Below are 13,560 nucleotides of genomic sequence, written 5' to 3'. Positions count from 1 at the left end.
TTTTCAAAAATTCTAAAATACACAAGTGCTTATTGCTCACCATGAAGTACCCAGGCAGTAGTTTCTGCAGGAACTCTGCCTCTTTGTGCATGACTGTTTTAATAATAAACTCATCATCGCTGGTCACGTAAAAGATGGATCCGCTTGCTCCAGGATTGGACAGTTCGATCAAGGGATCGTTACACAGCGAGTACTGCAGAAAGAAAGAAGACACAAAACAAACACATCAGGAGTGTCTCTAAAGCAGGCGTCCACAAACCTTTTCATATTAAGGGCCAAAAACCAAAATATCATTGAGAGCCGTGGGCCAAAGGTAAATATACCAAACTAAACTACATTAAAGTTGACATGGGTAATTTCCTAATTTACTTCATAACAATATTATAATATAAAGAAAAGCATAACTTTAAATCGTATTTACTAATGAAGTATTAACTTTTATTGTAATAAAAACAATTACATGTATAACACAGTGGAGTTAAATGCTGAATACACTAATCAAGCAGAATCTGCCTTTGCCTTTATTTGCTCACCAAACCCTCTGCATTGCCAGGTGACAGTATGTACATTTAAACTAAATCTGATTCATTTACACCATTTAATTGAAACATTACATTTCAGTTAGTCTTGAAACCTTCCCCATCATTCTCCCTCTTTTCTCAGATGGGATGACGGGAAAAATCAAAGGGCCAACTTTGGCCTGCAGGCTCTAAAGACAATGAACTCGTATAGCATGACTGTTAGATGGAACAATATATATATTTTTATATTTAATTAAAACAGTATTTATGTGAAATATTACTATATTTACAATAACTGTTTTTTGCCACATTTGATCTCTAAAAATATATGAGTTTTAATTTAACAAACAAACAAAAAAAAACAATTGTAGTGCACCTATGTAGTAAAATATAATCTAGGATCCATTTAACATTATTTTATGGCTTCATCAGTGAGTATTATGAAAACATACTAATACTATATAACTAGTTTTATTAAATACCTAATAATATGCAAGGCTCGAAATTGCGACCATTTTGGCCATGACGTGGTGAATATTGATCCGCCAGCTGAGATCAATCGAGTACGTGCTTTTCGGAGAAGGTGCCCGAATCTCGATGCGCTGCATTCACTGCGTGTTCAGCGCAAATGTCCGCTAAAGGTCAAATCTAATACTGTACATATCATCGCCAAAGAAGCTCGTCTTTACTAAGTTTACACTGAAACTGCGGCTCATAACAAACAGCGGTATTGCGCCGGTGCTCAACCTGCTCATAAATTGGGTCGGCTGACTCGCCTGCTTTTCCACAAACACTGAAAAGTGAAAATCAGCTCAGACTGAACATTTAAATTGACACAAACTGAAACCAAAACTTTTAAAGAGTGATAGAAGTGAGACTTTACTTACTTTCTTTTGTCTATTCTTTCTTGAGGTGTATATACATTTTTCTATTTAGTTACTGATGACTGTTTTGCAGCTTTCAGCCTTGAATTTAATTATTTATTATAATCTTTTGTTTGTTTTGTAGCAGAAATATTATTTATTAAACTGACATGCATATATATGCTGTTTAGCAGTACAAAATAAATATTTCTTACTGCAATGCTTCATTTTTGTTTGATGCAAACTATACCTTTATTTTCCATAAAGTAACAGACTTTTTATAGCAGATAACTTACATTCAAGCACGTTCAAGGCAGCATGATGATGACAATTGTAATTCATTGTTACTATTATTGTCGTTTTCATCATCATTAATATTCTATAATTATTAGACATACACATTTTGGAATTATTGCACACAAATATCAATGTCATCTCAGCATTAGTTAGATAGTTCTTTCTGGTTTTTGTTAGTCCTAATTGATGTTGTTTTAAAATACAATAAGTCCCTTAAAATACAATTTGCAGCGGTGCTCATTCATTTTTGGTGGGTGCTCCTAAATTTTTGAAGTTGGGAGCACCTGTGCTACCAAGTAAAAAAGTTAATTTCGAGCCCTGATATGTAATATTGATTATCAAAGATCTGCATTTATATATGAATATTATTAATACCATCATATAAAAATAAATACAATATAAATAATATTTATTATTATGTTAATCCTTATTTAAATGGGTCGGGTCAATAGTAATTTCTTACTCTGTTTACTCACAAACCTTTATTTTATAAACTAACTTTTAAAAAAATCTCAAGATGTGTTTTTTGTGTATCTGTGTGCGTGTTATATCTAACCAGATAGTCGTCAGGCCGAATGCCAAAGAGTTCTCGGAAGTAACGGAAGGCAATGGGGGCGTAGGTCTTAAACCTGAAGTCACCATGGTGATGTGCTGGAGTCAAATTACTTCCTTCACTGTAGGACGAAAACAGGGAGGTCAATACAGAAACAGAGTTATGGCTTTCTAAATTATATACAGTTGAAGTCAAAATGATTAGCCCTCATGTTAATTTTTATTTCCTTTTCAAATATTGCCAAAATGATGTTTAACAGAGCCAGGACATTTTCACAGTATTTCCTAAATAGTTTGTTTTCTGAGGGAAATGTATTTTATTGTTTTATTATGGCTAGAGTAAAAGCAGTTTAAAAACTATTTTAAGGTCATTATTATCAGCGCCCTTAAGCAATAAAACTTTTTGATTGTCTAGAGAACAAATAACTGTTATAAAATGACTTGCCTAATTACCCTAACTTTACCAATTAACCTAGTTTAGCCTTTAAATTGCACTTTAAGTTGAATACTAGTATCTTGAAAAACATCTAGTAAAATATTAAATACTGTCATCAGGACAAAGACAAAAGAAATCAGTTATTAAAACTATTGTTTAGAAGTGTGTTGAAAAAAATAGTCTCTCAATTACACAAAAATTGGGGAAAAGGAGGGCTAATAATTCTGACATCAACTATATAAAATCTGACAAGATGCCCACTATTACGAGGTGTGAACACAGAATGACTATTAGTTGCTATCACACTTGATTTATAAAGACAAATTTTCCTTAAAAGTCAATACAACCATTTTATTTCATTTAAATAGCTACAAATATATCTATATTTTAGATATATTTGGATATATATATATATATATATATATATATATATATATATTTTTTTTTTTTTTTTTTTTTTTTTTTTTTTTTTTTAGATCATCTAATCTATCAATGTAGAGAAGTTCAACACACATTTCTTGTCCTGCACATACCTGGGGAAGAAGATGCTCTCTACAACGTAGAAGTCCTGCATGAGGACATCTCTCTCTGCTTTTTGACTGAGGCTGCCCACTGTATGTGCGATACCCAGCTGGATGGCACCTTTCAGAGCAGAGGAGGTCGTCTGCAGACAGAGAAAGAATGCGTGAGATAGAAATGCAAGCACACCACAATGATTATTTGAAATAACCTTTAAATTAACAGTAATGTAGGTGGAGTGGGAACAAAAACAACAACAACTATAATTTCCAGTAAAACAAATGCTATTATTACCAGTGTGAGATTATATATATGTTTTATGAGATGCAGTTGTTTTTGGTAAAAAAAAAAAGTATTGTCCCGTTGTTTTCCCACGGTTCAGTGCACCCTGTGATCCACGGTTCAGAATATGCATTATAAATATATAATACTATAATATAATATTAATATTGGTTTGTTAATAAAAAACAATTGCAACAAAGCATTTCTGCTTTTGTACGCTTCCGATTACCTTTCCCATCCATGAGAAGACCTGTCGAATCACCTATTAGTATGTAAATCTGTGTCGATGCGTGTGTGGAATATTTATGTGTTTCAGCATGGCAAGTGAAGGAAATAAAGCACAAATGTGCAAGTGATGCCAAATCACAGTGCATTGCTGTCAGTGTTTCAACAGACACTCAATATAAATTCAGACAGACACAAAAACGTTTTTTTTTTTTTTTTGCAAAGGTAGCCTAGAACAGTGGTCACACTGGCGGATCAAAGAGGATCGAGGTCCGTGTCCAGACCCAGAAGTGTCCCATACGGACGCGGACATACAACAGGTCTGTTTCAGTCCAGCTCCTTGTGGGTGTACTTCCGCACCCAATTACTCCCCTACATTCACTCTGTTTACCCGCCGTCTGCTAAGAGCAGTTTTCTTCTCGACTGACTGTTACCGCTAAATTAAGAGAGAAGAGCTAAGCTCTTAGCTTAAGTTTCATTCACTACAATGGTGCTACGTGAAACAGAGCTGTCTGGAATCATAAAATCATATAGAAATCATAAATAAAAATGCGTTGTTGCTTTGGTAATGCAAGCACAAAGGAAACAGAAGTAATCAACACTTTAAAAGTGCTCATTATTAAGATTATTATTTATTAAGATTATTAAGATTATTAATTATTAAGATGCGTTGACAATTATTATCTGCATAATTGGTTAAGACTGTAAAGTCAAGATGTGAAATAGAAAAAGGGAAATTTAAGCTTATTTTCTTAAGCAATTTATTTGAACATAACATTTTTAAAATCCCCTACTTTTCTTTAATTAATGCGAGAACATGCAAATCTACAGTCATATGTGTGAAGCTTTTGCACTGTCAGGTATTTGTTACCCAATAAATACGTTTATTGTTCTTTGAATTGTTCTGTAGGCTTTTTCTAAGCATAGCACAACAGTATCAAAACCGTGACCCTAACAATGATACACACCGAACTGTGAGTAGATTGAACCATTGCACCCCTAATATGTATACAGTATATACATAAACGCTCTCTCTCTCTATATATATATATATGTATCATTGTTAGGGTCACGGTTTTGATACGGTTGTGCTATGCTTAGTTTTTGTTAAAATGTAAGTAAAAGCATATTAAAAAGTTCTGGCTTTGAATGGGATTTCTTGGAAAAACAATTGTTAGATAGATAGATAGATAGACAGACAGACAGACAGACAGACAGACAGACAGACAGACAGACAGACAGACAGACAGACAGACAGACAGACAGACAGACAGACAGACAGATAGATAGATAGATAGATAGATAGATAGATAGATAGATAGATAGATAGATAGATATACACACACACACACACATACATACAYATATATATATATATATATATATATATATATATATATATATATATATATATATATATATATATATATATATATATATATATATATATATATATATATATATATATATGTATACATATATATATATATATATATATATATATATATATATATATATGTATACATATATATATATATATATACATATATATATATATATGTATACATATATATATATATATTTTTTTTTTTTTACTTTATCTATACAGTATATATATATATATATATATATATATATATATATATATATATATATATATATATATATATATATATATGTATATACAACAATTGTTTTTCCAAGAAATCCCATTCAACGCCAGAACTTTTTAATATGCTTTTACTTACATTTCAACAAAAACTTTAAGTCAGAATTTAGCAGGAGTATGAATGATTTCAAGCTTGACTATACATAAACCACACAACCTAATAAAATAATTTTTACATTCCAAAAAAAAAAGGTGCAAATTTATTTTTAATGATCTATATTGACTCATTTTTACACATTCGAATACATGATGTCTGATGATAATAATAACATTGTTCTTCAAGTCAAAATAAATCAAGCCAAGTTTTCTACACAATTTAACTAAAAACAATGATCAACGAAACTAAAAAACACTGGCCAGGAAATTGTAATAGCACCTTTATTCAACTGCCTTTTTTAGCACAGTTTCTCTCTGTTGCCCCTGCGTTACTATCAGATGACACATTTGACTGCAGGCTGACCTTTTTGTATGTCGTTTCTCCAGTAGGATCAACTCCTCTGTGACCGATGGTTTTCTTCATACTTTGAGATGATCCCGGCCCCTATTTAGAGTGACAGATGTAAAAATGTGACAGAAAAAAGGGGTTTTGTGTCAAGAGACACGATTCAGGAGGCTTCTGTTTGTCATGGTGTTTCCTCAAGTCAAACACAATCACAAACACTCCTGTTCATCATCGCATTACTTTGATACAACTGAATCTTTCAATTAATGACGAGAGTGGTGTGTGTGTGTGTGTGTGTGTGTGTTTGTCTGTGTGGGTGGGTGTGTACAGGTTATGTTGTTTACAGGGATACAAAGTTGTATAATGACCTGATAATGATTGTATAATGGGTATGACTTAGTTGTACTCTAAGGTGAATTAATTCAAAACGCTTAAAAATTGTACTCAACAAGATCTTTTGACATTACAATTTTGCCACAGGTTTAATGTGAGTGTTGAGTTTAGGGTTAGCACCATATATATATAAAGTGTTTTTAACAGTATAAAGCACATTACATCTCTGGAGTGTCCCTGTAAGCCATGTATGTACGTGTGTGTGTGTGTGGGTGTGTGTGTGTATAACTCTGTCAATATTGGACTTGTTCAAGATCTTTCTCACATGACTGTTTATTCAACACAAACCAACAGCAAGTAAACCTTACTTTAGCCTACAGGAATGCATTCACATTCCTTTACAAATGTCCAGTAGAAAAGAAAAAAGTAGCTTAGTTTTGGATGAAAATGTGGATACTATTCTAAGACCAAACACACTGGGCTGACAAATGAGAAACTGAAATGAAAAAAAAAAACAAGGGAAGGAGAAAAAACAGCTGGAACACACTGTTCAGTCAGCTCATTGGAATGGAACTACCTGTTTAATAATGATAAAAGATTAACAATTATAACCAAAGTATGCACTGAGAAACTTGTTAGATAGTGCCATTTGCGAACCTATGCCTGACTGTTTATGAATTGTGTTTTCCCTCAGTAAGATCATTCAAACACAAATATAAAGGGATAGTTCACCCAAAAATTAACATTTACTCCCCCTTAAGAGGTTTTATACCTCTTAAAATAAGATATTTTGATGAGACATTTATAATGTTAGAAACCAATAACCATTGGAATTCAATGCTTACAGGTTTCCATATTCAAAATAACTTTTTTGTTTTCAACGGAAGAATAAAACTCAAAGTGAATGGCTGAGCAAATGATGACAGACTTTTATTTTTTGTGGTGAACTATTCATTTAAATGTTGGTAATTCTGTAAGGAATGCATATTCTCATTGAACTGGAACATCTTTTGTCCTTTGCAATATTTAAGTGCCAAAAGGATAAAACTGCCCAGTCATCTTCTTTAAAACTTACAGAGCAATTAAAAATTATTTCCCTGAGTCTTACCTCTGTAATAGTCATCTTTCGAACTCCGCTGGACCCTTAAAAGACGGAAGCAGAAAGAAAAAGCATGTAAAAAAAACATGTTAGAAAATGAACTTCATAACACTTCTTGCTATTTTCTCAGAACCATCCTAATTTACTAATCATTATAAGACCAATAAGTAGACTTGTAAACTACTATTCAAAAGGTTTCAATTAGAGCTGCACGATTCTGGCTATAATGAGAATCGCGATTTTTTTGCCTACAATAAAGATCATGATTTTCTCACGATTCTGTAGATGTAAAATAAAGGTTAATACGAGAGGGGGTCTTTATTATTGTTATTCTCAAACATATGGTAAAACAGCAATAGGCTTTGTGTAGCTGTACAGTTGGTTAAAATGCAAAATTTTGTATAGACTTGGAACGGTGGACTTGAACAGACTTTAGATTTGTCCTGGTCATCAATGCTGATAATAATTCTAATGTTGAATTATTGTGTTTGATACATATGCTTACAATCTGTCATTTTCTGCTTAAAATCTGTCACTGACGTGATTTTCGTGAATACAGAAGAGTGGGTGGGTATTTTTGCATTTTGGCGGGTTTTGGATACTTTTGAGCTGGAATCATTCAGCTACATCTGGCAACACTGTGTGCACTTTCGATTCAGTGTTTAGTTTTTTAGTACACCACATTAGGAATTACTAAAAAAAACAACTAAACACTCAACCTTCAGAAAAGCTAAAGCTTCAAAACAGAATAACGTTGAGACGCAATAAATTAAATTGATTAAAATGTCGAAAAGCTTAATTTTCTCCAAACACTTGCCCCTTTGATAGCTGGATGTCTTAGCATGTGTGCAGTGTATGTGCAAGGGTAGCCTCTAGCTTCTAGTATGAATGGAACAATACATGTATAGTTTTGTTTATCAAAGCAAATAAAACATAAGAAAGATAATGCTCACCAATAAATATACAGACCTGGCTCTATTTATAATATTATGATTACTACATGACTTTCTGGAATTCTGGATTCTAATTGGACAATAACAACAATGCAAGGTATTATATTCCCAGAAAAACTGGTAAAACAAATAAAACAGGCTCATCTAGATAATCATCTTAACCATTAGTGAAAATATTATTAACAATAATGTAGTGTAGGGTGCAGGCAGACAACTTTTTAGTTCCGCAAGCTTCGCGTTTAATTAAAAAGCGAGTAAACTATGCTACTACAGCAAGTTCAATGTTTTGTGCCTACCAGTTTAGTTTTGTGGCAATTAGTGGTGTTATAAGCAGGATACTGTGCATCCATTGATCAGTTTTAAACAACAGTCTGGCTTTATTCTGCTAGAACAACCGGCTGGATGCACCATCCCTCATCTAGTTATCACAAAAAATGCCAGAAAATTTTGTGACAGTAGATCAGTGTTTCTCAACCATGTACCTGAATGATCACCAGCTCTGCACAAGTGCACATTTTCCATGTCTCCTTAGCCAAACCCACCTGATTCAGATCATCAGCTCTTTGGCAGAGACTGAGAGACCTGTAAAGGGTGTGACAGACAAAAGAGACATCCAAAACATGTAGTCTTGGCAGTCCTCCAGGAACGTGGTTGAGAAACACTCCAGTAGATGATTCACCCAAAAAACAACATTGATCAAAACCAACTAAAACAACAGGAGCTTCAAATGTCTGTATTTATAGTAACAATGTAGGGTATAAACATTGATTTTGTTTTTTGTTTTGTTTTTTGCACATTATTATGAGAATAATGTAGTCACAATACTGGAAATTCCAACTTCAATGCGATACCTAAAATGTATCGATCATCAATACAACTTTCAATAGAGTGGAGGAACTATGACGTAAATTTTTGTATGCAAAAACCCAGAAGCGAGTTAGCATTTTAGCAGTTCTGATTCCCTCGTCCCAAAGTCAGTGGGTTTTTTCAATGGGATTTCAGTTAAATCGCTCAAATAAGTTTCATGGCTAAAAAAAAAAAAAAAAAAACTTAAGATACTTTCACGTTTTATTCTACGACATAAAACACATCAGCTACATCACACTCTTTATTTTTTTAAATTGGTTATGCGATTATAAATCATTGAGCTGAGCTGGTCTGGAGTGCAACTCACTTGTGTTGGGCATCTGTGTTTGTTTGTTATTTAAGTATTTTCATCAATAGTATTTTATAGTTTGTAGTATTTTTCTTATTGTGAATTCATATTGTGTGTAGAATTCCTTCACTTGTAAAGACTGTCGAGACAGATTCATTTCTTGATCATTTATTTTAATTAAACAATATTATGAAGATACTGCTTACCAGTGCAGCCTATCTCTTTCCTGCTCTCAGTAATACAAATATGTGAATAAATGTGTAAAAATACAGACATATTAACTGTAATTTTAACGTGATTAAGTGATTTTACACATTGTGTTGTGTTCACATTTACACTGAACACATTTAACTCCATCATAACTGTAATATTTACACCCATCTATAAAATGTATAGCATATGTGACTGTATGGCCTGCTATTACTTTGTGACATAAAAAAGAATATTAAATGTTGTTCTCAATCCATCATGACATTTGCAGGCATTTAAAAGACTTGTCCCTCACGCCTCATTTCTGTCGTCTGTTACTAACCTAAGCGGGCTGTGTGCACGCAAGCGATACACTTATTTAAATATGTCTTATGATAATACTATGTAGGCACATTTATGCATACAGTTTTAAAACTTTTACAACAATTGTAAAGCAAAACAGACGTATTTCCCACGTAAAAAGATCCAAAAGCCACGTAGGTCTATGTGTTTTTGCTTATTTATTTGTTTATAATATATAGCGTGGATTATAATATAATAAGAATAAACAGAGAGAATAAAACTCTGTCATGGATCATATTTCTAAATATAAGCTAGAAAAGTTGTCTGTGGAAGGGTGGTGCTGACGTCACACGCGAGCGCCCTGAAGGCACTGTAGTCTGTTTATAGCCTAACTTTAGCTTTTCAATTCTTGCGTTTGCATTTAAGATCCAAAAGTGCTCTAAGTTGTATTTTCGTGTGAGGATTATCCGGCTGGACAAAAAATGTAAGCGTAATGAACAGTGTTTGAACACGGAGCTTTTTATTTGAAATCTTCGAAAAGCCTATGGGAAAATCCTATAGGGATTTTATTGAGGGAACCAGTTTTATGCTAGCAGCTGATTAGCCTACAAGGTGACATCATAGTTCCTCCACTCTATATATAGGAACAAATTCCAAGACATTAAGATATACAAAGGAAGGAAAAAAAACAATCCATACAACGTTTTGCATTTAAGGAAAATTTTATTTTACACAACCTTAAGTCAAAAAGTCAATAAATTAGTAAAAACTATTAAACTACTTATTTGTAAAAAACAGTGTCATCTTAATATAATTTACATTAATATTGCTTAAAAGACCAGAGCCAACAAAGACATTTTTGTATTTTTATACTAATATTAACACAAAATGATAAATACTTTAGCAAATCTATTGCATATCATCTGTTAGTACACTGTAAAAATATCCATAAATTAGATGTTTTCCATTCATGTTTTTAACTTTTCCCCATTTATTTATGCATTTCAATTGCATAAACATCTTCCTTGAAGTTTGACTTTAATTAATATTGTGATTATTTTTATTAACAAGATATATATTGCATGGCTCGGTGTTGTAGGTTTATGGTAAAAGAATCTTGTAATGAAATGAAAGCACATTTTCTGTTTCTGCTAACAGACTTATTTCTCTCTATATCATTTCTTGTACATTTTTCCAAACTATTAAAGTGTCAAAAGAAATCGACAAAGCAAAGATCAAGGTCCCAAAATGCAATCCACAACCATAAATAAACAGAAAACACTCGTGAATCAAAAATATGGAAACTGTTAATTAACATTTTTTCTACAGTGTGCTATAGATAATACATTACCATTTAATTTCTGCATTCATTAACCATATAACCTTTTTTCCAGCCATGAAATAAAAACTTTACAACGTCACAGTGTTGTTTTTTATTTAAGACAGGCTAAAAGTAAATAGCCCAATGGTTATTCGACTCCCTGCTGTTAAGAAGAGTGAGAGAGACCAAAGCCAGTATCGATACCAAGCAGAAGCAAGATTGTATCGTTCAAATTTTCTGTATTAATATTTTTGACAGCACTAATGCAGAATGATCACACTGTCACCCCTCTCTACCACCTCCAGGGCTTCTGTTTATATTTTAGTCTTACTGTATATTAAAATATTGTTTGTTCATGTTTGACTGTTCAAGCACAGAATTCATGTTTAATGATTTCTGCTGACACAACCTACAACAACCAAGAATTCTTCCTGCTGCGTTGAATGTGATGTATTTTTATTTATTGCCATGTCAGCAACCAAGAACATGGCAGGAACATTCTATTCAATATTAAATAAACAATTAAAAACAACTTGTGCTGCGTTGAACTTCAAAAGTAAGACTGTTGTTATCCAAACCTATGTACTATGCCCGGTATAGTATACTGAAATAGAATTAGTGTCCCAAAACATAGTGTGTTAAAAAGAGTTCATCAAAGGCAGTGTTTATTCTAGGATTTTTTTCCAGCTGTGGCGGCAGGTCTTTTACACAAATCTACCAAATACCGATGGCATTATTTCAATGACAAATGGAGAAATGTGGTGAGCGCAGTATTACACATCGGGATCACATTTATATAACGTTAATATGAGATTGCCAATCATTGCTTGCGCGCTGATTTCCTCTGCTTATGTACAAAACTTCTTGCTCGCCCTCAAACATGCAGCTCAAGAGCAGATCTTCTTGTGCGCTCTCAAATAAACACTGCTGAAGTGCGATTTAGTGCGTTTATGTAGTGAGTATGTCTTTAACATTTATTAGATTTGCTAAAAATATTTATGAATCTCTCCAATGTCTCCAACTTACAGATCGGTATTAATGCGTCCTGCAGTAAAGTGAAAAGGCAGTAAATTCCACCAAGATAACGTTAAAGTCTTTGTATGCAAAATCGCAGACCTTTATCTATAAATAATTTACAATTATGGAAACTGTGTTCATCTCAACTGAAAGCTACGTCGTGTTTGCTGGCCTCACGCATCGCGCTCCTGTCAATAAGTCAGTCAGTCTTTCAGCACATCACAAAGGGTTAAACAAACAGCGCACAGCCCTACTACGGTAACAGAAAAGTTTGCGCTGTTATAATTCACTTACCTTTGAATGCATTTTGGTTCGATTATAACCCGCTATTAAAACAACAACAACAATGAATGAATGTTTTGAATTAATAGGAAACTGTAGCCGTGGCGGGATGAATTTTGGTGTGGCGCCCCGCCATGGAAGAATGAATGTAGCGGAAACCATGAAAGGTTACCAGATGGCCCACTATTTCCATTTGAAATTCAAAGCATAGAATCTTCTGTATTCTAACCACTAATATTGCATGTTGGACATCAATTTAATCAGAACTACAAACGTGGACAAAAAGTGTTAAACTACAAACATGGCGGATGTGTGAGACCAACCATCAAAAAGACAAATGTTTTGCATGTAAAAGTACAATTGTGTTCAGTAAGACTTCCTATTACTTAATTGTCCTATACGGATTAATCTATCATCTAATTTATTGACTAATTAATTATTAGACTAAAACATTAATTTTATTTTAAAAAATTACCATTTTTATATTAATTACTTAGTGGTGCTGGACTGCTAACAAATCAAAGAATAAGCCGAAGTAAAGGGAGTGAGCCATGTTATTGGCCACTAAAAAAATAAAAAGAACTATTACTACTAATCTGTCAGGTTTATAAATATTAATTACATTGTCTGCTAAGTATACCTACATGTGTCAACCTGCAACATGAAATTTGTTAATAAAATAGAATACAAAAAGTTTCTATGCAACATTTCACAAAATTCTCTCTCACATCAGTTTATTAAATAAATAGTGACATTCTAAACTACCTCAGCTCTGTTTTAAGTCTCAATTTAAGCTTTTTCCATATTGCACACTTGTGGATATTACCTTACACCTGTATCATTATCAACAGGTTGCAACATTTTTGAACATGCAAAGAAATAAAAATTAAACTATATTTTAGAGCCAAGAACAAATGACGGCAGCCCTTGTACATACTACAAAGTGCTGTAAGTACAAAGTGTATACCACATCATGAGTTCTCTGACACTGATAACGCATATTTGCTTTCCTGATGAGTAAATGCCTAAAGAATGGATGGAAGGTAATTTATCCATTCTCAGATTACCTCTCAGACAACTGCAGAAAATCCTTGTAGTAAC

The 13,560-nt window shown here is 33.0% G+C and overlaps 1 protein-coding gene across 3 annotated transcripts in view; it reads right to left on the bottom strand.

Annotated features, from left to right (window-relative positions):
* Positions 1-13,560, bottom strand: part of pip5k1ab (phosphatidylinositol-4-phosphate 5-kinase, type I, alpha, b) — a 36,509-nt gene that overhangs the window by 15,302 nt on the left and 7,647 nt on the right. For all 3 annotated transcript variants that reach the window (XM_068213949.2, XM_021466679.3, NM_001089353.1), the window contains 5 exon segments: positions 7,248-7,282; positions 5,825-5,905; positions 3,203-3,333; positions 2,238-2,355; positions 41-193 (listed from right to left, as the gene is read on the bottom strand). In XM_068213949.2, the coding sequence (XP_068070050.2) occupies positions 41-193; positions 2,238-2,355; positions 3,203-3,333; positions 5,825-5,905; positions 7,248-7,282 (518 nt within the window).

Source organism: Danio rerio, chromosome 16 (genome assembly GCF_049306965.1).
Source record: "Danio rerio strain Tuebingen ecotype United States chromosome 16, GRCz12tu, whole genome shotgun sequence".
Lineage (NCBI taxonomy): Eukaryota > Metazoa > Chordata > Actinopteri > Cypriniformes > Danionidae > Danio > Danio rerio.
Note: the sequence above shows the minus strand (reverse complement) of the source record. Positions and strands in the feature narration are given on the sequence as shown.